At 37.0% G+C, this 21,910-nt stretch overlaps 1 protein-coding gene across 3 annotated transcripts in view; it reads right to left on the reverse strand.

The window, feature by feature from the left end:
• Window positions 1-21,904, reverse strand: part of RANBP9 (RAN binding protein 9) — a 40,040-nt gene extending 18,136 nt beyond the window's left edge. For 2 of the 3 annotated variants that reach the window (XM_026059547.1, XM_026059546.1), the window contains exons 1-2: window positions 5,739-5,816; window positions 1,454-1,506 (exon numbers count right to left, since the gene is read on the reverse strand). In XM_026059547.1, the coding sequence (XP_025915332.1) occupies window positions 1,454-1,506; window positions 5,739-5,809 (124 nt within the window). In that variant the 5' untranslated portion in view covers window positions 5,810-5,816. Of the gene's footprint in view, window positions 1-1,453; window positions 1,507-5,738; window positions 5,817-13,500; window positions 13,613-21,728 lie in introns of those variants that run through there. The other variant, XM_026059549.1, reaches the window with a different exon arrangement.
• Window positions 21,905-21,910: the final 6 nt, after the last annotated feature.

The raw sequence follows: 21,910 nt of genomic DNA on the forward strand, positions 1-21,910 counted from the left end.
CAGCAAGCAAATCAAGATGTATATAAAAACAGTGATAATTTTGCAGGTGAAGAAGCTGCAGAACCAGTTAAGAAGCTTCATACAATTACATTTAATGAAATATTAGTCAGCAAGCAATTGTAGTCTGAGTTCTTTTAAAAATTCTTGTCTGGACTCTCTGTAATTCAATACCAAGTAAAAACACCTAGAAAAGAAGTGATCTTTCTGGCACTACAAAATCTTCCTAACAGATCTATTAAATGCCTATTCGGAATAATATAAAGAAACCACAACTCAACTTCCAATCCTATTTCCATATCCATTGAGACAACTGAAGGGTCTGGATTAAGGGATATGACTTCCCTGAATACATTACCATGACATTAAAGACTGAGTAAAAGCACAATCTTTAACACAAGTTGCCAAATTTCATAGGGCAGTATGCATTCTGACTATGATAATTTATACTGACAACTCTACATATTTTTAACAGTAGAGGGCTGTGGGTTTTTTTTTTTTTCCTGTCAAGCTGCTGCAAAACAATTTAGTTTAAAAGTATTTCCATACTTAGGTGGGCCCTTAATCAGTATGATCCATGACAGATTTATATACAGTTGTTTCAGTAGGCACCACATTAAGCATCTCTCAGTAAATTAAATACCAAAAATTATTGCAGTTACATTGATTAATAGTACCTTTGATACATTATTTGCAATGCATCCTAAATCTTATTCTAAATAAACTTAATGCCAGCCATTAATAATTCATCACCTTTATATGTGCTAACAAGTATAACTGCAATTTGCTATTACTGTTAGGGTCTCTAGCAGAGCATTTGAGTGAGAAATTAACAATGCAAAAGAAAGAATACAGATTCTCTAAGGTCATTTCGACATGATTTTATACTTGGTTAATAGTAACATTTTCCAAAAAACAGCCCCTTTTTAAATATAAAAGTTTATTAAAATAAAAACGCACACACACACAGAAAACATCTTTATATACTATACAGAGATACTGCAGACACTTGTTATGACAGCGTCCCAGATCATGTAAATCAACTGAACAGTCAACACTTAAAAGTTCACTATGCAGGCTTACCGTTAAAGTTGGAAAGGTAACACTACTGCAAACAATAGTAGGAGCTCTCACTTTATGCTTGGCAAGAAAATTTTTATCATAGCAGCTCATCCTTATTATTAAAAATTCAGTTTGCAGAGTAAGGAAATGTTCTAAAGCTCCATTTTTATCAGGAACCATGACCGAATTTTTAAAATATATTTGTTTGCTATAAAGTATCTGCATAGCATTATAAATAACACTAAGATGCTTTACATAATGCAGATAAATAAATGTAACGCAGAGCTATGCCATGCTACACTCATTGGCGCTTACCAGAACTTTCCTATCAAACACAGTTCAAAACAAAATTAAGCAATATAACTTATCAAATATAATAAATACTAAAACATACCTGGTAGTCTATTCATGTTCACACCCTGTGCCGAAAGCCCAATTCCCATGTAACTGTAAAAATGAAAGAACAAAAGAAATGTACCTGTCTCTTAACAAAAATGTGTTTATGTGTAGGATATCACCAAGAAACACTGCTGATTAATCACATACTAATTAAGCTGCTAAGAGACCATTTAATACTGGCACAAATGCAATGGAACTGAACAGAGAAATCATTCCTGCTGTATATGGTTTATTATAGACAGATTCCGTCTCTGCAGGAGGCAAGGACAACTTTCTTCTCCTTCAGGCATTTTGGGTTATCTACAAAGAACACTGATGGTAGAGATAATGTTTAAAGCATGGCTGAAGAATGCCAAAGGCCATCTCTCATTTTGAAAGAAGGGGTAAAGCCATACACATGACAATTTCATCACCTTCTATGTACTTAATCATCTTTTGCAGACGACCTGAAATTACTTATTTTGTAAAATAAATGCAAAACTCTGCATTATTTCAGCAGCAAAATGTATCCTTGAAGAAAAGACCATCGCAGGCCTGGGTCACAGAGCAGAATGCTATCTGGAGAAATTTACTGGTAACGTTACTTAGCTGTTGGCAATCTGCTGGCAAACAAGAGGGTGAATATTTTTACTGTACTAGCCAATAATTTTAAGTCTAAACAAGTTATTGCTAGGTAAATAAAGTCCAAAAGTCAGCTTTACGAACACTAGCTTTAAAAAAGTGTCTAATACAATTTTTAACGATTTAACAACAAAATACTTGAAAGTCAAAATGCATTTTTTCCTCATATCACACTACCTGAAGACAGTGAAATCTGTTTTACATCTACTTATTAAGCAAAAGTCATTTCATGCCCAAGATGACAGGAAAAAGAAAGACAGCACAATGAAGGACTAGACTTTCACTCAAAAAAAACAAACAAAAAAAACCAAACCCAAATTGGTAACTAAAGCAAGCATTCAAAAATCACCTAACCTCCTAAAAAAATCACCTAAACGTTTCCTCATTTATCAAAACACACAACTCATTTCGACACTAGTTCAATCTAGTTGACATAAATCTATCATGAAATAAAAAATAAGCTGTATGAAACAAAAAATATCCCTTCATGCCAATTTGAAAATAGTTTAAGACTACAAATATGACCTTCAGATTATCACCAAGCAAGATGTAATTTTTAAGGAATTATTCTGCTGGGAAGTACAGGCTAATCTGCTATTTTAACTACATGCTAACTACACACAGAATGAAACTGCGTAGGAAATCAGCGAAGTCATATGCTTAATCGTGTAAAAGGCTTTCTGCTTTTTCTACTGATCACCTCTAACAGTTACCTTACCTGCCTCTATATTTGGTACTTACAAAGCTCCCCTCCAACATTTTCTAACTTATACACACATCTCCCTCTCTCTCCAACACACACAATAAAACCTCAAAAATGTATACAGGAGATAGTCCATTTAAAGATACGGGAGAGCTGAAGCAAAGGGCAACAAACAAAAGGATTAGTCTTTACTGCATAGCTAATTACATTACTGAGGCACCATTACAACAGCAGAGTCAACAAAACAATTATAAATGAAAGCAAGAAGTGGCAAACCCTAACACTGCATCTTGAACATAGGTACTCTCATGGAAAGACTGCAAATTCATTACTGTAAAGTTTCCTGTAAGCAAATTTAAGGACATTTATTTTTTAAATAATTTTAGATAACTTTTAAAAACAAGTCCGTCAACTGCAAGAGTCTTTCAAAGTGAGCCATATTCCCAACAAAGTTTCATTTCAGTATTCTTATAGAAATTGGATTAAGGTTATACAAAAACATAAAATGATAGCTAGAAATTGATCACCATAGGTAACACTGTGGTTCTAGCTGACACTAATATGAAGACGGTGGATTTTCCCTCAGATATCACAAATGTCTTCTGAGACTCTTTAACCCCGTAATCATCATAAACATGGAATCACTGTACAAGATACCCACCAAATTTAATACAGCTGGGAACAAAGATTCTTCACCCACTGGCAATGACTAGAACACTGACACTATCCCAGGAAAGAGACTGATATTTCAACACTACATTTTTTTTGCCTGTGATTCACTTAAGAGCATTTGGAATATTAACAATATTTCATCCAGGAGACAAGGTATTAACAGAAACTCAAGTAAAACTGGATTAAAACCTTTCAATGAATTAACATAATTACTCTAGACATCAAAAGGAAAAAAAGATCAGCTACAATCTATAGCTAATTTATAATTAGCTATAGTAATAGCTGGATCAACAGCTGATCTCATGTCCAACTAGATATACTACATAGTAAATTGATAGGGAAAACAGTATTGTGACATATGGTTTTTAGATACTCCGAAATTCATCAACATGAATTGTATTTATGTGAGAACACTATATGTAATTGTTAAGAAAAAGAAGCTTTAATTTTTTATTTCTGGCACCTATGAGCTTCATAAATTGAAAAGTCTCTTTTCTTTGATTTTTAAACAAGCGTAGTTCATATTTAGGTCCAGAGTCATTGCTGGTAGAACTACTTGCTTTAGTTGGATGAAATATACAATTTGTCCTCATATATGCTTCCTTAAGGTTCACAAAACAGGTGTTTCAGGACCAGGCGAAACTCAGTGGCAGAGCTAAGCGTTCGAGTCTACCTCCCTTCGCCCACTATAAAAATGCAGAAGGACAGCACAAGGAACAGACACACTAGCACCCAGGTGCAACGCGGGCTCAAACTACTCTCGATCAGTCGCTGATGTACTGTCACAGAAACGGGTGCTGTCTAGGAGAGAGCCATGAACAGACAGGAAGAGCAGGTCCATGCAGGCCGTGCCATACCAGAACGAGGGCCCTGGGAAAAGGCCCCATGTGAAGGCCAGGAAGCAGCATGCTCACACCACCATGCAGGCTCTTCCAAAGATAGGCATGATCTGGCTGGCTTGACAGAATGGAGTAATGATGTGTTGGAGGCTGCCTCCCTTGACTCTTCCCTGCTTACCTGCAGTGCCTCTACACAGCTCTCCATGCATAAATGTCGCTGGCTGCTGCTGTAGGAGGATTACTTATACAGGCAAACAGAAAGAGGTGGACTAACAACCAGCTTTAAGAAGCCCCTCTTCCTGAGCGTTTTGGTCTCTCCTGCTGCTACTCATCACCTCATAAAATTATAAATAACAATGTGTGAAACTAGTCATGGGATACATGAAGTCAACTGATTAGAGACTAAAATAAAAGACCAAAGCTGAAAACTGATTTAAAGTGTGTCCAAATTAGAATTAAGGACCAAGGAAGCAAGAGCATCTTAAGTACTCTTGATTTTCCATTTCCAATTGCATTTACTCTTGTTCCAGGTTGTCATTTTAAAATCTCAGCATATCATTTAGTTTACACTTCACAACTGCAAGCCATATACGAATTCTTCAGAATACTGCAAAACTACAGAAGTCTAAAATTAGACTAAGATTCAGCTTCTTGCCACAAAGTAAATACCAAACATGCATGCATTATGATACCTACTTTTTCCACTATCATAGACTGAAAAGCCTATGCTTCCCTGCAGTGAAATATGAGAAGCAGCAACCTCACAAAAACAATTTTCTCTTCAAGTATCTTTTCATTCAAAGAGCTGAATTCACCCATTTTTGCTGGAGTCTAAGGCTTCTATGTGGATGTGAACAGACTAAGTGTGAGAAATATAAAAATAAGCAGAAACAAACAGAAATAAAAATTAGTAACAAGAGATAGTACAGAACTGGAGACTGCTAAAGAAAAAGAAGAAGGAAAAAAAAAATCAATTAACAGAGTTCATGCAAGAGATTCACAATTCTGATTTCTACTCAAAACTATGCAGGGTTTTTTTTTAGCCACTATATGGAAGATGTATGGAAGATCTTCCAACGTGGAAGTCAACAATGATGATCAGAATTCAGATAATTATGTACTGTCCACCCTGTTCCTTAAGAAATAATACAAAATCTCAAGAACTATATCAAATCACAGGTACCTTGGAAAACTTAGTAGTGCTAAAGATGAATTTAAGTGCTAAATATCACTTCTCTTGTTAAAAAATACATAAATATTCCAACCTATTTGTAAAGACCAATAAAATACTCAGACACAACTGTAAGTTATAATAAAAAAAAATTTTAAGAGCCTACTACAAATTTCATTAGGAAGCTCAATGTGCAGAGAGTCAAATTCCTGCTTTCATTGTGCCTACAGGTTACATTAAAGATGGTATAACTGGGGGAACTGCTGCATCATACCTTGAAATCCAAGTTGTTTTGGTGATGATAAAAAATAAATGATCAAGCTGGTATCTGGATCCTGTTTTCATCTACAGGCTACAAATTTAAAAAAACATGACTCAACATCATGCAGTGGTAAAGCCTAAGTTACCAAAATATCTGTATGGAACCTAAGGCAATTGAGTCCAAGCACTAAGACAAATTTACACCCATAAATAAGGCAACTGATAACATTCTGATGTTTCAAATCAGCTGACAACTAAGAAAAACAAACTACATACTCTGAAAAATGTCAGTTATACAGTGGGTGCAGTTTGTTTTACTGCCAAGAAAGTATCTAAGTAAAAAGGTAAAAGTAGAAAAAAACTGCAGTATCTGTACGAATTTCAAGACTAAATGACATTTTAAGAGGCTTTGCAATTGACCGACTTGCAAGGATGTAAAAGTTCAAATAATGTCCTCCTACAGTTTCCTACTCTGCCCTCACTGATACTAATTTTAAGGTCAGAAATACAGCACACTAAGGTGTCTAAATTCCATCTTTAATATAGTTAGTCTGCACCAAAATTTTGTAGGAATATGCCAATCCAAGAGCCTTATTGTCTACACAATCACAATAAGAAATAAGCTGTTAATTTTTTTCTCTATTTAAGTGTTTCAAAATATGCCATAGACAGTTTGAGTCTTTCATTTCAAACTGAAGACAAGTTTAATTTTATGGAATGTTTCCAAGGAAACAGTATTTTGAACATGATAAGCCCAGGTTTCAGATGAATCCAGTTCTACATTGAAGAAAAAAAAAAAAAAAAGGTCAGGCAATCATCCTTTATAGGGTTTCAAACTGTTATTCCTATAATGTTTTTCTTGTAATTCTTATAATGTTCTTAGAAAGATTCTAATTTACTGATCTAATCTTCAGAAATATTTCCGACTTTCTGAGGTTGCACAATTTCTCCCTAGTAACACTTCTAAACACAAAAGCCTTTTGGGGTAATATATTGCCAGAAAAGGATAGCTGCAGAGATAAGGTAATATATGTCAGGTCTGCAGTAAGATTAGTATTCATGTATTACATTTGCGTGAATGAACCTCATAAGAAAGCAATAACTTAAAAAATATATACAAGAATCAAGAAATGAAATATATTCTCTTGGTCTTTCTTTTTAAAATTAGGAACCTTCATTTCTAGAAAACAAAAACAACGAAATAAACCTCTTTTGTTTCAGTTCCTCACATCTCTGACTAATGAAGCACAAATCTCAAATAATCCTCTTGCATATTTAGTTGCATTTCTTCCCACTTTCTCAAATGTCTGGTCCTGTATACTCAGGTAAAAAAAGAAGTATAGCTTCAGAGAACATAGTCTTTCTGACTCGTGACCCAATCTCCTCTTGCACCTGCTGCAATTCAAATCAAGACACTAATGCAAGAAAGCTACTTCAGACTTTCCTTGCATCAGATCTCTACACACCTCTACACACCAGTAATCTGTTATTAATGCCACAAGACATATCCATATGCAAACAGAGACCGAACACAGTTAAGATATTGTATTGTAACAAAAGACTGTTTTGCCAAGAGACTGATAACTGCTTTTTGAGGACATATCAAAACTGAAAAATAGGCCTTAAGACCACACTAAGCTTTTAGGTTAGATTAGTAACATACAGAACACAAGTGAAAAAACAGGAACTGAAGTTGTTTTGTATTTTGTTTACTGGTTTGTGCTTTGTTGGGAACAAGAAAATGGGTATACTAGATGCTAAAGGGAAAGCCAACTTGTTGCAACAGAAGCAAAATTCAAAATAAGAAAGTATGATTTTTGTTTAAAGCTATACACATACATGCTCTGAAAGACAGTAAACACAGGTTTTGCATAAACGTCACTCAACACACTAGGACAGCTCAGACTAAAACACAGGCATGAGTGTTACATGAAAAGTTAAACCTTGTGTTCATGGGATTTGATTCTTTAGGATAGTTGTTTATTTCTACGCCCGCCTCATCATGTGCAAGATGTATACTGCCATGCACTGCCAAAGCAACAAACAATTGACTGTATGGTCAGTGTTAAAAAACAGCCATCCAGAAGTATCTAAAGCCTTATTTACAGTGCTTTAGCAAAAAACACACTGGTAATTTGCATGAGTTGCTGAACTAACAATTTATTTTAGTGTAGAACATTTAGTAGTAGCATAGAACTTACACATGCAACATAAAGCATGCCCATGAAGATCTGCACCAATACAACCACACTACAGACTAAACAACCATGCTCACAGAAATGTAAGCTATTCTAAGTGCTATTTGCTAAAAGATTAAAGCCTTTCTAAACTGAACTTTCACTTTTTTTTCCTAGACATTTACTACTTCCAACGCTTTTCATTCTTCTCTTCAGAAAAGCACACCTGCTTAGAGCACTTTGGATTTTAAGCACACATTTTCCTCACCTGCTCTAAAAGCAGTATAGACTACCCAGAAATAAGTGTAATTTCTATGATTTGCCCATTGTTAGTAATTGTATTTACAAATCAATGAATAATGCAAAGAATGGACAGAAATTCAAAATACTGAGGATAAATGTATTTTCCCAAAGAGTTCACTTTCCAAGTAAAGGAAACAAGACACCAGTGAGTCTCTCCTCAAAGTTAAAAAAAGAAAAGCTGTACTTCAACTATCATTAAATGGGCATAAGTYGGTACCATGGCCAAAACTAGCATTCCCACACTACCTGAGTCCAGACACTCATTCTTGCCCCAAGTTCCTCTCTCTTATGCTGCCAGAGCTACTCACAAAGCCATACAAACAGCCATATTGGAGAAGTAATCTGACTGAAAAATAACTCACTCTTAGATCAACTTTTGGAGAATGAGCTACCCATTTTCATTTACTGTGTAGCTGGCATAAGTTACAAACTGGCACAAGAAGAAGAACCCAACAAATGTTCAAAGACTACTTCTCGTGGCCAAATAACCACAAAGTGTTCAAACTACAGCTTAGAGTAAGAACTGTAAACATTCAAAAGCCATTGCCATGACTGGAGACAAAGAGATTCATTCCAGGAGCCAACAAGCCTAGGACTGAAATACGTGTGGAAATGGATGACCACACAATAAATTATACACACATACGTTATATATTATCTAAAATAATGGGACAGTATTTTGCTTCTGAAAAGCCAGGTAGTCACTGGATGCCCTTGACACAGCCCCTTGGAAAGTGGAACTGGAATATGCTTACATGCCCAGAATGGACTGTCAAAGTGTGCTACCAAAGGTTCCCATAAAGYTCACAGACCCTTAACTGGGAGAGATTATAGATGGCTATTCACAACTGCAGAAGGATGCCCTCAAAAACAGCACAAAGCTAGCAAACACAAACAGCACAAAGCTAAAGACTTGTAGTTTACACAGAAACTATGATAGCATCATGCAAGTATCTTTCAATTGTGTAAGAAGGAAACTAACTGCTACCTGAAATAACATGTTTACTGTGGGGCTGTAAGGCAGATGCATTATCCCTTTACGGAAAGTCTGAGGACCTATACATGTAAAAGATTAGCAGAACTGAACTCAGTAAAAAGCAGCATTAGAAAACTGAAAGCTAAATTTGAGAGAGGCTGGAAAAAGAGTGCATCCAAATATAAGAGAATGGCCACCACAGTCATTTGGGGAAAGTGAGGGGACAGTAAATAACTTTAGGAGCGTAATAGATTTAGAGACTACGGCTTATAATAAGAACACATCTACAGAACATAGCACATATTCATTCATTCCAATTCCTAGATCATTAATCATTGGCAATCTTAGCTAATTGGCTCCTACCCTAGAAATTTAGATAAAAAAAATGAGAGTTGTATGGAAAAGACAATACAATGCCCATCTCATTCCCCTGAGCACTATATTAAGAAATTACAGAATAAAAACTCTATGTTACTTCTGGTTCTCTGGTAAAACAATTGCAAATGAGGAGTACATTTGGAGCTTTAAAAAGTTTAAGTTAAAGCTACAGCTATGTTTAGTTTCTCCAGCTATATCAGAGTATTTTGACAGTAGTTGCTGCAATACCCTCTGCTTTGACTGACATGTTTGTTTTTGTTTATTAACTGGAGCTACCAATAGAGAACAGGATATAACTTGCAGTTACTACTGTTCTTCCTACCATACCTTTTAATCGTCATCTTTGTACTCTTCCCCATACCTACGTCCATTAGTCATTTGCTCTTGCCATCTCCCATTGCGCACATCCCTGTTCACAATGCTCCACATAAGGCCAAACAAAACAAAGTAAAACAGAACAAAAAATTAAAAAACAGTATAAAAGGAAAATTAAACACAGGTCCTCAGACTGCAAAAGGAGGCAAAAAATTAAGGAAGAAAATTGAAGAAATGCAGAACAACAGAAAATATTTACAGAGCAACATGACAACTAGTTAGCACATTTAAGAAATTTCAAAAATTCTCAAGACAATTATTTCACATATCTGTATTGCAGCAGCAGCACAGAAAGGACCTTAGGACCCTTTGTGCCAAACACCATACAAATACCAAGACAGTTTCTATGTCAAAGACATTTGAACCTTACTACTTTTCAGCTTCATTCTCACTTCCCTTTTCCTTGTTTGTTACAAGCAGTTTTTGCATGGTATCTTATGCCCTATGAACTCTCATTTAGCATCAAAAAGCAACTTTTGCCTTCATCTGACCGGCAACATCAACCTCCACAGGCATCTGTTATTTTCTAGCAAGCCTGTTTTCATGCTTTCTACAAAGTGTCCCTAATGCCTAGGAGTTCCTTATCATGAATGTCTGCAAAATTAAAGCATTCAAATTCCTGCTCAAGACTCTGCCCTTAACTCCCCAATACATACAGAATTTACTGACTTAGGTTATTAGCATGACAAAAACAATGCTGTTCTCATACAGATAGAGTTAGCAAAAGCCATGCTGTATTTATGCCCTCTACTGAAAAGGACCATACTCCTTTGGTCAAGGAGAGTCATCTTTGGGATTGCTTAGCAATCTTCAGGTATGCAAGATCGTAGTCCAGGGCTAAGGTCTCCAAGTGCTACAGCAGTACAAAAAATAAGTCTCCCAGACTAGGGTTTTAGTAAAAGGTTTTTGATGAATTGAGGCAAGTCACACCAAATAGAGCACACAAATTATAAAAATGCTGCTAGACTTGCCCATATATTTCACTGATGAAATACTTTGAGTCAGGTTTATAAAAAAAAAAAAATAAAAGCCACTACCAAAGGGAACCCCAATTAAACAGCTTTAAATTATCTGTGGGCATTTATGAAGGTTGCAAGCTGTACTGGAACCACATACACAGACATCTGAGTTGCTTTTGGTAGTTTAGGATTTATTACTTTTAAACAGTATCATAAAATATGGCTGCATTGCTTCCATGGCTAGGCTTAGGCCTTGAAAACAGATGTTGCTGCAGTAACGAGTTTAAACTAATTGACCCTATTAGTAACATGCTGGCCCTATACAGGTAAGGTCTTCCTAAACTGTGGTCCTATTACCAGATGCTAAGTAAAGAAGAAGAAATTGGAAAGACTGTGCATGGAGCCAGCCAGCTGAAACACAACAGGCAGTGAGAAAGAACTAATAAGCCCTACAAGACAAACTGGGTTTTGCAGACCTACATAGCTGTCTCTGCATTAAATTCCCCAGTTTACTTATTCCAGAAGGATTCATTAGTTTGGATGCAGCAGAGCACAGAACCATAACAGGTTCACACTGCATATAGCCAAAGACCGCTTGGACCTGAAAGCAGAGTCCAGAGATACACCCATCCAGTGAGGGTCCATATGTCAGCTCCTGCTCATCACCAACTAAGCTAGATATGGCCTTGGCTCCATGTACGGTATTCCCCAGCATCCATATTACCTTACACAATGAAGAAAATAGACATATCATCTCATTATGCAGACAATGATGTTCTCTAAAGTGACGCTGAAAAAAAAGGTCACAAGGCTGATGCAAGGACAAGGCAGTATATATTACCATTAAATGAAAAAAAAATACCCTTCTATTTTTTAAAGAATCTCAACAGGTATCTTCACAAGTCTTAGCTATGTGCAGCGCACAAATGACTATTTAAAGTACATACCTTGAAAGATCTTACTCAAAGACAATTTCTACTTCATAACCCCATTGCAATACTTTTGTAAGACTGCCCTGCATGACTTAGAAATGGCTAAAAAGCAATATGAAAAGCTCCAAGGGTAAAGTGTCAGATGAGTTATGTAAAATTACGGCCTCTCCTACATACAGACATGCACACCAGTTCAAATTAATCACTTCAAAAAAAGCTAACTTCCAAACTAAACAGACACAAATATATTTCAGGAGGAGACGTGCATCACTAGGCAAATCACAATAATAACCTCTACTTAACTGGCAATAGCAGGCCATAAATTTTAAAATATTTAAGGAGTAAAAAGCACAAAGGTATTCCTAAAATTGACAGCACAACATTACTTAAAACACTAACTTCTATCATCTCGTTTTAAAAGTAATTAGAACTTTATAGCGTGACAAAAGCAGTTACAGACATAAGGTTTTCATAGCAAAGAACTCTCCCAGAGAGAACTTTTGGGAACAGGACCAACAACAAACTATCATATGCACCCCTATGAGGCAGCAGTGGTACTGAGAGGTAATCCTTTCAAAATATCCCTATACAACACAATAACTAAAACATAAAAGTTTGCTTACTATTTTTGAAGCAGAAAAGACTTACAGAACAGAGGGAGAATGAAAGAATGAAACAGCAGCAACACAAAGAAAAGATAAAGGTACTGAACTTTAACCAAAGAGCTCTAGAATAGTTCTCTCAAGATTTATTTTCACAACTGGACATTGGCCTCTACAACATGATCGTACAGTACCTAGGACAATGATACTCAATTCTGAATGGAACCTTTAAGTACTACCACAGTAAACACTACAGCACAGCAGAAAGAAGTATTGCTTACATAAATCCTATATAGGCAATATAATCAATGTCTCAGTATTAAAACATACCCTCTACCAAAAAAAAAAAAAAAAAGATGAAAAGCAATTAAAGTGGTCTAGAAAAGATTTCATTACCACATCAGGATATTCCCAGGGAAGCTATTTGCCTCAGTAAAGTTAAACATGACCATCACCTACACTTTAACACATTCATAATTCAAATTCATAGTTCTGGGAAGTACCAGCTGTACTTACTCATCAACTCATGTTCTTTCCATAGGATCATTAATTCCCAGGCACCTATCAGAACATTTAACATTCCCCATTATTCCTATTATTGTTCACTAGCAAGTAGCTATAAAGGTAATTTTCCTTTTTAAAATTAATATGGCATCCAGGAAAAGACAGGACTGAGGAGGAAAGTTGGTTTATTGAACAATATAAAAGCTTTTTAGAAATTACTTGAATGTCTATAAAACCATATAGACAAAAAACTACACCGTTAAAAGTATGAGCAGGCTCAAACTATGGTCATTAAAACCCTAACTTCTCTGACAAAACAGAAAGTGAGACGCTGTTGTGGTAGTTTTAATGTGGACACTGATTTGTGGATAATTAATACCACAATCAATTCATTCAAAGCTACCAAATATCAGAGTGCAACATCCTGTGAATAATGAATTAAGCTACATTAAAAGTAGTGAGATAGGAAAAAAAAGTTTTGGTACCAAAGACATCTGACTGATTAAAAGACAGACAATGTGAAAGAGTAGGTCAAGTAATAATTAGTTAATAATGCATTCAATGCTTACCCATCTCTTCCCTTACTGACAATTTTAACTTCAAAATAGTATATTCCACAGGCTGCAGGTATAGGATGTGTAGCTCGAACAGAAGCAGCATCTTTTGGAGTTTTCCCATGACCTGAAAGAGAATTACATTCAAAACACAATGAAAATGTATTTTAGATAACTGTAGGTGACTCAACAGTATACATGCCAACTACTCAAAACAAAAGTCTTACATTATGAGCAAGCAATATATAATATTCCAGTTAGGCTCACTTGCATGCTAGAATATTTTCTTCCAATGTTAAATTCCTATTCTAGTCATTAGCATTGCCACTTGTCCAAGCATGGTAGAATTTCTGCATATGTTATTCTAAAAGGTTCTGCTATTATTTGAAGGGAAACTAGAAAAGAAATTTCATAGTAATAAGTCACATAATTCACAAGCCAACCTGAGTTTTTGAAAAAACTGTATGGTTTCTCAAACACACGTTTTACTCATTTTTAGACTGAAACATCATATAACCAAGTTTTATCTAACTCTCACTGTTTCTGAATCTTCAAATTATTTAAAGATACTTTAATACTGATGTTCTTCAGTGTAAACATCAGTCACTATATAGAATGCACTACTGGTAACTCATTTCCAAGTTCTGAATGCTATTTCAAGACAGTATTAACATCACACCTTGCAACTGAGTTAATGCAGCTCCTTTTCCTTTTTCTTATAAGGCCCATTATATATCAGCTCTGCTACAACAAGAATGTCCAGTCTCAGCTCTTGCCTACACTAGGAATGTCAACCTAAACCCAAAGGCCACTTATAATCCACTAAGACAAATGCACCTGAATGCATCATCCTCTTCACAGCCCTTTGTCCCAAAGGCAACTTTGAAGCAGGCTTCTGGTCAGATGACTTGTTTTAGCAGCCACCTGTTCAAGCAAGCCCAATCTTTCTTGAGCATACCAGAATCCCTCAACTGTTGTGGGAAAGGCATACACTGAGTCACAGGACACAGGAAAAAAAAAAACAAGGAGAAAAGTGTACTGGACCCTGGCAGGAGGTATTTCAGTAAGACTGTAACCAGGGATGGACTGCTGTTGCCATAAGAATAATTCACACAGAGCACATGCTCACTCTCAGTGTGGAGCTGAGGCATGCTGGAAGAGAAGACTGTTTTGAGTGTGCTGTATGAATTGCTCTGGTTACAGCACTCCAGCTGTCATCTCCAATTGGGACAGGAGGTCTCCTGCACCTGCATAGCAATTGATGTGCGTATGCAAAGAAAAAACACTCCTTCCAGGAAATGCTGGAATTATTTCTCATGCACAAATTAAATATATCTCACATGTGGAACAAGTCCAGTCACACAGCAAGGAAGCAACTGCAAGAAAAGGATAGATGGCCTAGTCAGCCAGAAAGATTAGGCACAGCTGACCTATGCTACTACACCTCTACCACAATAGCTATACACAAAGCTCTCTAGTGCAAATGTTTATACAACAACAAAAGTTTCTCTACCTGTAGAGCTAGCACCACCATCTCTTACCAAATGACATACTGACCCCAGAAAATCTCTCCTTTTCATTGTGGCCACATCTGCATCCAAACCTTTGCTAGCACAGGAAAAATCCTTCATTCACTGAGATTAGGTTTGATCTACTTCTGACATAACTAGTTTGCCTCAATGTGTTACCATCTTAAGGGAACCAGCCAACTACCTTAATTTTCTGGGTGCAAATGAATTGCTCAGTTCAGTATGTTATCAATAAACATTTATTTTCTATAAAGATGCTTTGATCACCTCTCAGGTTTTACTATAATAAGCTTATAACCTACCTTCTGCATACTGGTTTCAAAAGACTCAGATGAGGAAAAATACAGTAACTTAAACCTCTATATACAAGACAGAATGCACGTTTTATTGTTCACCACTGTTAAGTTATTTCCTCAGGCTGAGTCAACCAAGGTAATAACCAAGTTCCATGAGTTTTTCTGGGTTTTCAAGTGCTGGTTGCTCACCATTCAGCTGCCATAAATCAGATTACCATTCTTAAGTATGCAGAAATCCTTCAGCTAATAAAGCACCCCAAACTTTATGGGTAGAACACTGAACTTCTCAGAGATCCCTTTAATTAAGTGAAACTTTAGTTTAAAAACAGAGGGGAAAAAAATTATTTTTAAAGTAATAATCTAAGGACATTTAAAATAGACTTAAAAGAAGTTCCCCTGGTTACTCTATGCACTTGAAAAATCTGTGTAGTTTCACTTCTAGTCAGTTTCCTTATTTGGTCAAGTCTTCCACATAGAATACCAAACCATTAGGAACTAGCCAAATACTACTGAAAATGTACAGCTATTACCAAGGGGACTTTGTCTTGTGAAATTACAATCTAAGCGTCTGGCAGCAATACCAATTTAAAGTATTCTTAGCACATCTTCCTCTTCCTGAAGCTATTCCCCTTGTTCCCCCCCCCCCCCCCAGCCAAAATCCAGGCAGCTATTTGCAAGGACATACCATGAACTGGATTGATTAACTGATCTGGCTTTAAGAAACCTACCAGATTTTTTTTAAGCAGCAGATCAGTTCCCTGATCCAGTTCACAGCCCAGCCACACACAGCTGTCACACTGCAAATAAGAGGTCGACACAGGGGCAGAAGTAACAGGATACCTTACCAGTATTGCCAAACACTTCATGTGGTGAAGCAACACATTTGTGGAAGTCAGTGCCCAAAACTACTTTCACCCCATTAAAGCAAAAGAAACCCTAAATTTAGTCGGCTATCCCTTTAACACAGTTTCCTATGAATCGCATTTTACTGTTTGAGTATGCAGCTTTTATTTAGTTGCAGTATTATTTCTAACAGCAAATTCAATAGCATCAAGGAGTTTGCTACTTTCAAATACTCAAAATACCTCTGAAATGTCTCAACACATTAATTAAGACCTTCAGTATTACCAAGTTACGTTAGACTACACAAGGTGTCAAAAGAAGCTAGTCATCAGCTAGCTTTAAAACAAGAAAGAGGCTCTTTACAGAGCAGGTAGTCGAGCTGCAAAATTTCTTACCAAAGGATATTATGGTTGCTGATGTTTAAGTGCACAATGAGCAAGCTTCTAGAGCAGAAATTAACTGAGAAACTGCATTCAGCTCTGGATGTCTTTCAGCTTAAAATGGCTGGAAACCAAGAGGGAAACACAGATCTCATATATGGTTGCCATGTTTTTAGATTTTTTTCCTTAGACACTCACTTATGGCCACTGCCACTGATAGGATACCAAGCTGGGTGGCCCTTTAGTTTGACATTATATGCCACTGCCATGTTCTTTGGTAATCTGAATCCCCACTTCTCTGCTTTTGATTAAAAGGGAACTCAGACATCCCACTCTGATCCTCTGAGTTGGAGGATCCAAATGCCTGAAGTAAATTATGTGAACACTGTCCTCCCCACGTTACCTAAAACAGAGATTTTTTATGGTTACAAGCTGTAGTTAAAGCCTAAAAGAGTATTTTTAAAGTATGTATTATTTAACATTAAAAACGAATTATTTTCAGCACTGAGACCTCGGCAGACAGATGCCAGGTGCATTGGAGAGGTGTGTGTGTGTGGGGGGGGGCAGCAGTGAGTCTACCATGCTTCATGAATAAAAGCTGTTTTGTTTTGAAGCAGCTAGTCATTCACACTGATCATTTTTACTAAAGATAGTATAATCAGTCCTTTAACAAAATTAAATTGAAAATAATCTAAAGTTAAATTCCATCTACTTGAAAATGACACTTCAGATAAAAAAAAAATCTTTGGAGAAACCATTTCAACTTTAAAGAATCTAATCTTTGAACCTAAATCTAAACACATTATGCATATACACTGAATAGTCCAAAAGAATTGGGAGTGTCTACCTAAACAAAGGTAAGCATGTTTGTACAGTTTAAATCCTTGAATGAAGTTTACATAAGCTGAACTGCAGTTATTTCCAACAGGTGGTTCAATCGCTTGCTAACACTGACAGAAACAACATAATCAAAGCCTAATCTTCTGTTGAAATCGTAAGGAAGATTTTTACTGAGACAAGAAAAAAAGGCGTGCATCTGATTTCACTTCAGCTTTTCCCCCCATTTTAGCAAAGCAAGACATCTCAGAGCTACAAAGGTGTTCAGGACAGATGTACTGTACTGTATCTTACATTGAGTACTGAATGTACTTCAAGTGTGCTTTTCTGCCAGAAGAATTTACGCTGTCCTTATATCACTGAATGGCATTACAGAATTAGTATTACAGAATCCTCTTYTGTTATAGAAATTGGGAGGCATAGCTTACACTGAAAAATAAAACAGAAATTTTTTTAAATTTAGCACTAAAACAGTTCAAAGGCAACTGTATTGTAAATGTTTGGCTAAGATTTCCTGGCCCATAACACATTAGAAAATTTTGAGCAATGGCAGCTTACTCAAAATTGCATAACTTTTATCAACTTCTTTGGACAATTGTCACAAGACTGACTTAAGTGAAATTAGTATAGGACTTTCCATGATTTTATCACTAATGATTTAGTCTGTTTACATAATTCTCTCTCTATTTTTTTTATGGCTAAATCCTGTGTTAACTCTGTGTTATCTCCTTATACAACATAGTATAGATGAGTATCTGCTGGAAAGGCGAATGTTCCAATAGACACAAGTTACATTACATATATCATTTATGAATTCACTGTTTTTTCACAAGATTCATGCATTAATTCTGAATGTCCAAAAAGTAAGTTTGAACTACTGAAGGTAGATGTCTTTAAAGACACCAGCTCAGAGTGTTTAATATCACAATTAAGTGAAATGACACAAATTTTATTTTTTGATACTGTTTTTCATTTCTCCCTTACATAAACATACCACAACTGGCAGCAACACAGAAATGCACATTCATCCATCTTAAAAAAAAAAAAAAAAGGTACTATTCAGTATAGTCTTTACTATACRACAGTATCACTGATGCCACCGTATATGTATTCCATACTCAGATTTTGACAAAGCTTCATAATCGAGTAGGAATTTGTAAAAGTGTAAAAGCATAACAGAAGAAGTGTAACATTCAAAAAAATTGTGCCTGTTCCAGTAGACAACATGACAGTCTATGCACCCTCCCCTCAAAGTACCACCTCAGCATGTATTCTTTCCTTTTCTTTTTTTAAATAACATTACACTTTTGATAGATAATGTGACAGAATATAAGTGATTCTTCAGTTTTGTTCAGCCCCATAAAATTTAAAGAGCTGTTGTCCTGATACCAACTGCACTCCCTTCTCTACACCTTGACCTCTAGGTCAATCTATTTTTGTGGCAGTTTTGATTTTTAACCACTCTCTGAGATGCCTGCAAAAAGCTTCAGGTCCAGAAATGCAGTACAAAGCATCACAGCTGCAATGAGTAGGAGATATTTTACACAGCTCACATTTCCATGTAAGTTGTTCACTGGTATACAAGAAAACTAAAGGAATCTTCAAAGTTACAAAGAGATGACCATTTTCTCTCACAAACCAATGAAACAAAAGTATCGTTGCTGGCAATAAGTCAGCATGTTAAAATTATTAAATGATATGAAGAAAATGACTTTGAAGGTGTTTTTCTAATTCTTTGCCCCTTTCCCCCTAATTTTTTCAGAGTCAAGTTTCCCCAACACATCCAGGGTGGGAGAAAAACACTCATGTTACCAGAAAAAGTGCCTCCTGTCAGTCACAGATAGGAAGAAACTACTCCAGAAAAAGAGCTCTACAGTCAGAAAGCTACTGAAACAACAGAGAAAGCTTGAATAAGTGTACAGGTACCTACATACTAAGGTAACAGAAAATACAGGGAAACTGCTTTTGATTATGGGCTTTGTATAGACCTGTCTTTTTCCCCCTTCCCTGACTACTTTGGTCCAGAATACAACAGATCTTTATCCAAGCTCAATGTGCGATTTAAATTCCCTTTCTAACAAAAACGTCTTCCATTCTTTCACCACTGCTTAGATAGCTTCAGAAGTACAGAAAGTGCCAGTATTCCACAGGCACATATTTTGAACACTTTCTTTCAAGACCTCTACTTGCAACTGATTTGTAGGGAGAACATTTCACATTATTTCATGCTATCTTCCCTATTCTCCTCACTCAGCCTCTCAATTCTCTTCCCTTTTTTCTTATTCTTTGGGTTGAGGGATCTGGGGGGAAGAGAGGCAGCAGATGTTTTAGTGCTTCTTTTCCAGTTCTCATAGGTAGGGATGCCCTGATACCACTCATTGCTTAGCCTAGTTAGCAACTCCAGGTACCAGGCTGGTAACATATACATAGGGCTGCTCTAATAGCCACCACCTTTAAATTACCAGGAAGAAAAGATGGGCCACTAAAGAAGCCATTCACTCCCATCTGACGTTAGGATTAAGAAAAGTGTATACATATTATATTTGCACCTTTCCTTTTCACAGTCCTCTGGACTAATCCAGGAACTCTTCAACCTTCCCCTCACGCTATTACTTAACAGCTAAGTAAAGGTATTTATTTATTATAACCTGACAACTGTGCTTTATGACTTCTGGTAGAATATCTAGAATGTTACCTATATTTCAGGAACATGTGGAGTCTACTTCAAATTTCTTTGAAGTAATGATTTTCTTTTTTTTAACACTTAGGCAAGAGATAAGAGAGGACAGAGAGGAACAGCACCAAGAAAGCTTGAAAAGATACTTCTACAATTACACTGACAGACCAGAGAGGTTCCGTCTCTAAATTCTAGTCCATGCGCAATAAAAGTAAGTAAAGGAAAACAAACAGAAGGACTTGGTGGCCATAGAGCTATGGTCATGCTATGAAAAACACTGCAGCCACTAAGCACCAGAAAATACTTCTAAATGCTTCTAAAAATACAAGGTCATAAAACACTGAACAAAAGCCAGGAAATTCGAAGTTGAATATTAAATAACATGTCCTTAAATCACTCAGTGCCTCCCAGAAACCGGCTCTATAGCTAGTCATCAACCTCCAAATGTATTAACTTTGTATGATGCATTAAACTTAGCATTTTTAATAGAGTATTTTGTATGTAACAGTACAGCCTCTCTGTTAAAAAAAATCTTACAGAGTACATTTAATCCTTTCATGGCAGCCAAATCCTACCATGTGTTTGTGTTGCCGTTTTCCTCCTCTGATTAAACAGTAACATGTTTATCGAGATTTCACTTGGATTTCACTACCATAAACTCTGAGAAAGGGTAATTGCAAGGTTGTTTTTTCCCTTCATTTGACGTTCATTTGACTACAGACTGACAAAAGATCCAAATCTTCACGGCCAACTCGGAAGTGATTTTGAATCCACAACACTTCTGCTTTAGGACTTGGGCCTAGAACACCAGATGTGTCTGTGTTTTTTCAGGTCAGAGTGTATGCGTGTGTTTCCAGGTTTTATGACATTTCATAACAATCAACACTTAAGTTTCTCTACTGTTACTGCCTGCTGATTTATACAAACACATACTTTCAATTTATCTTTTATAGAAAATCTGTAACCTTAACTATGAAACAGGTCAGTACAAATTCATAAAATCACTCTGTTCCATGTAAGCCCTACTCTCATTCCCTCCCTCAAATCACTCTGTAGTCTGTACAATGCCCAGGCACGACGACAGTCAGTGACTTTAATTCCATTTTTCACAGTTTAAAAATAAACCATGTTTTTCTCCGGGCTTTCCCCTCCCCGTCATTTCCGTGTTTAATAGCTTAACGCTTGCTGCTCTTAACTCCATTTAACCCCTACTGTTCTCGAGAGAAGGAGAAGAGAAAAAAAAAGAAAACACTTCTTTTCTCACTCATTACCATAAACAGGACACGTCATTCCGATCCTCCTTTATTCTCCTGCCTTACACCCAAACCTTCGGGCGATACCTGGACCCCCGGAGGAAGCCGGGGAGCTTACATAATGCCCCCTCCAGGAGCGTAAGGAGGCGGGGGCGGCCCTTTGCCCCCCCCCAAAAAAAACACCGCGACAGAAAGCGGGGGGGGGAGGAAGAGGGGGAAGGGAAAGGCTAGAAAATAAAGCTGAAAGAAGAAAAAGCAAGACCCTCCTTCTCCATATTGCGCACTATTTAGGGGTCCAAAAAAAAAAAGGAAGAAAGAGAGGGAGAGGAGAGCGCGTTGTTTCCTGTTATTGTTGCTCCCGTGCGCGCTGCCCGTGGCCGGGCCGGGCAGCTGCCCCGAGCCCGCCGCGGCCCCGGCCCGGCCCTCACCTTTGTAGTGCACCCGCAGGTTGTTCTGGGAGAGGCCGATGTAGCTGAATTTGTCCTTCGGGCTCCAGGAGCGGGGCAGCGGCGTCTCCTGCTCGTCCACGGCCGGGTAGAGCCTCTTCAGCCGCCGCTTCAGCTCCTTCTCCTGCTCGTTGAGGGCCGGGTCGCCGTGCGGGAACGGCGCC

Source organism: Apteryx rowi, unplaced genomic scaffold (genome assembly GCF_003343035.1).
Source record: "Apteryx rowi isolate R43461 unplaced genomic scaffold, aptRow1 scaffold_159, whole genome shotgun sequence".
NCBI lineage: Eukaryota > Metazoa > Chordata > Aves > Apterygiformes > Apterygidae > Apteryx > Apteryx rowi.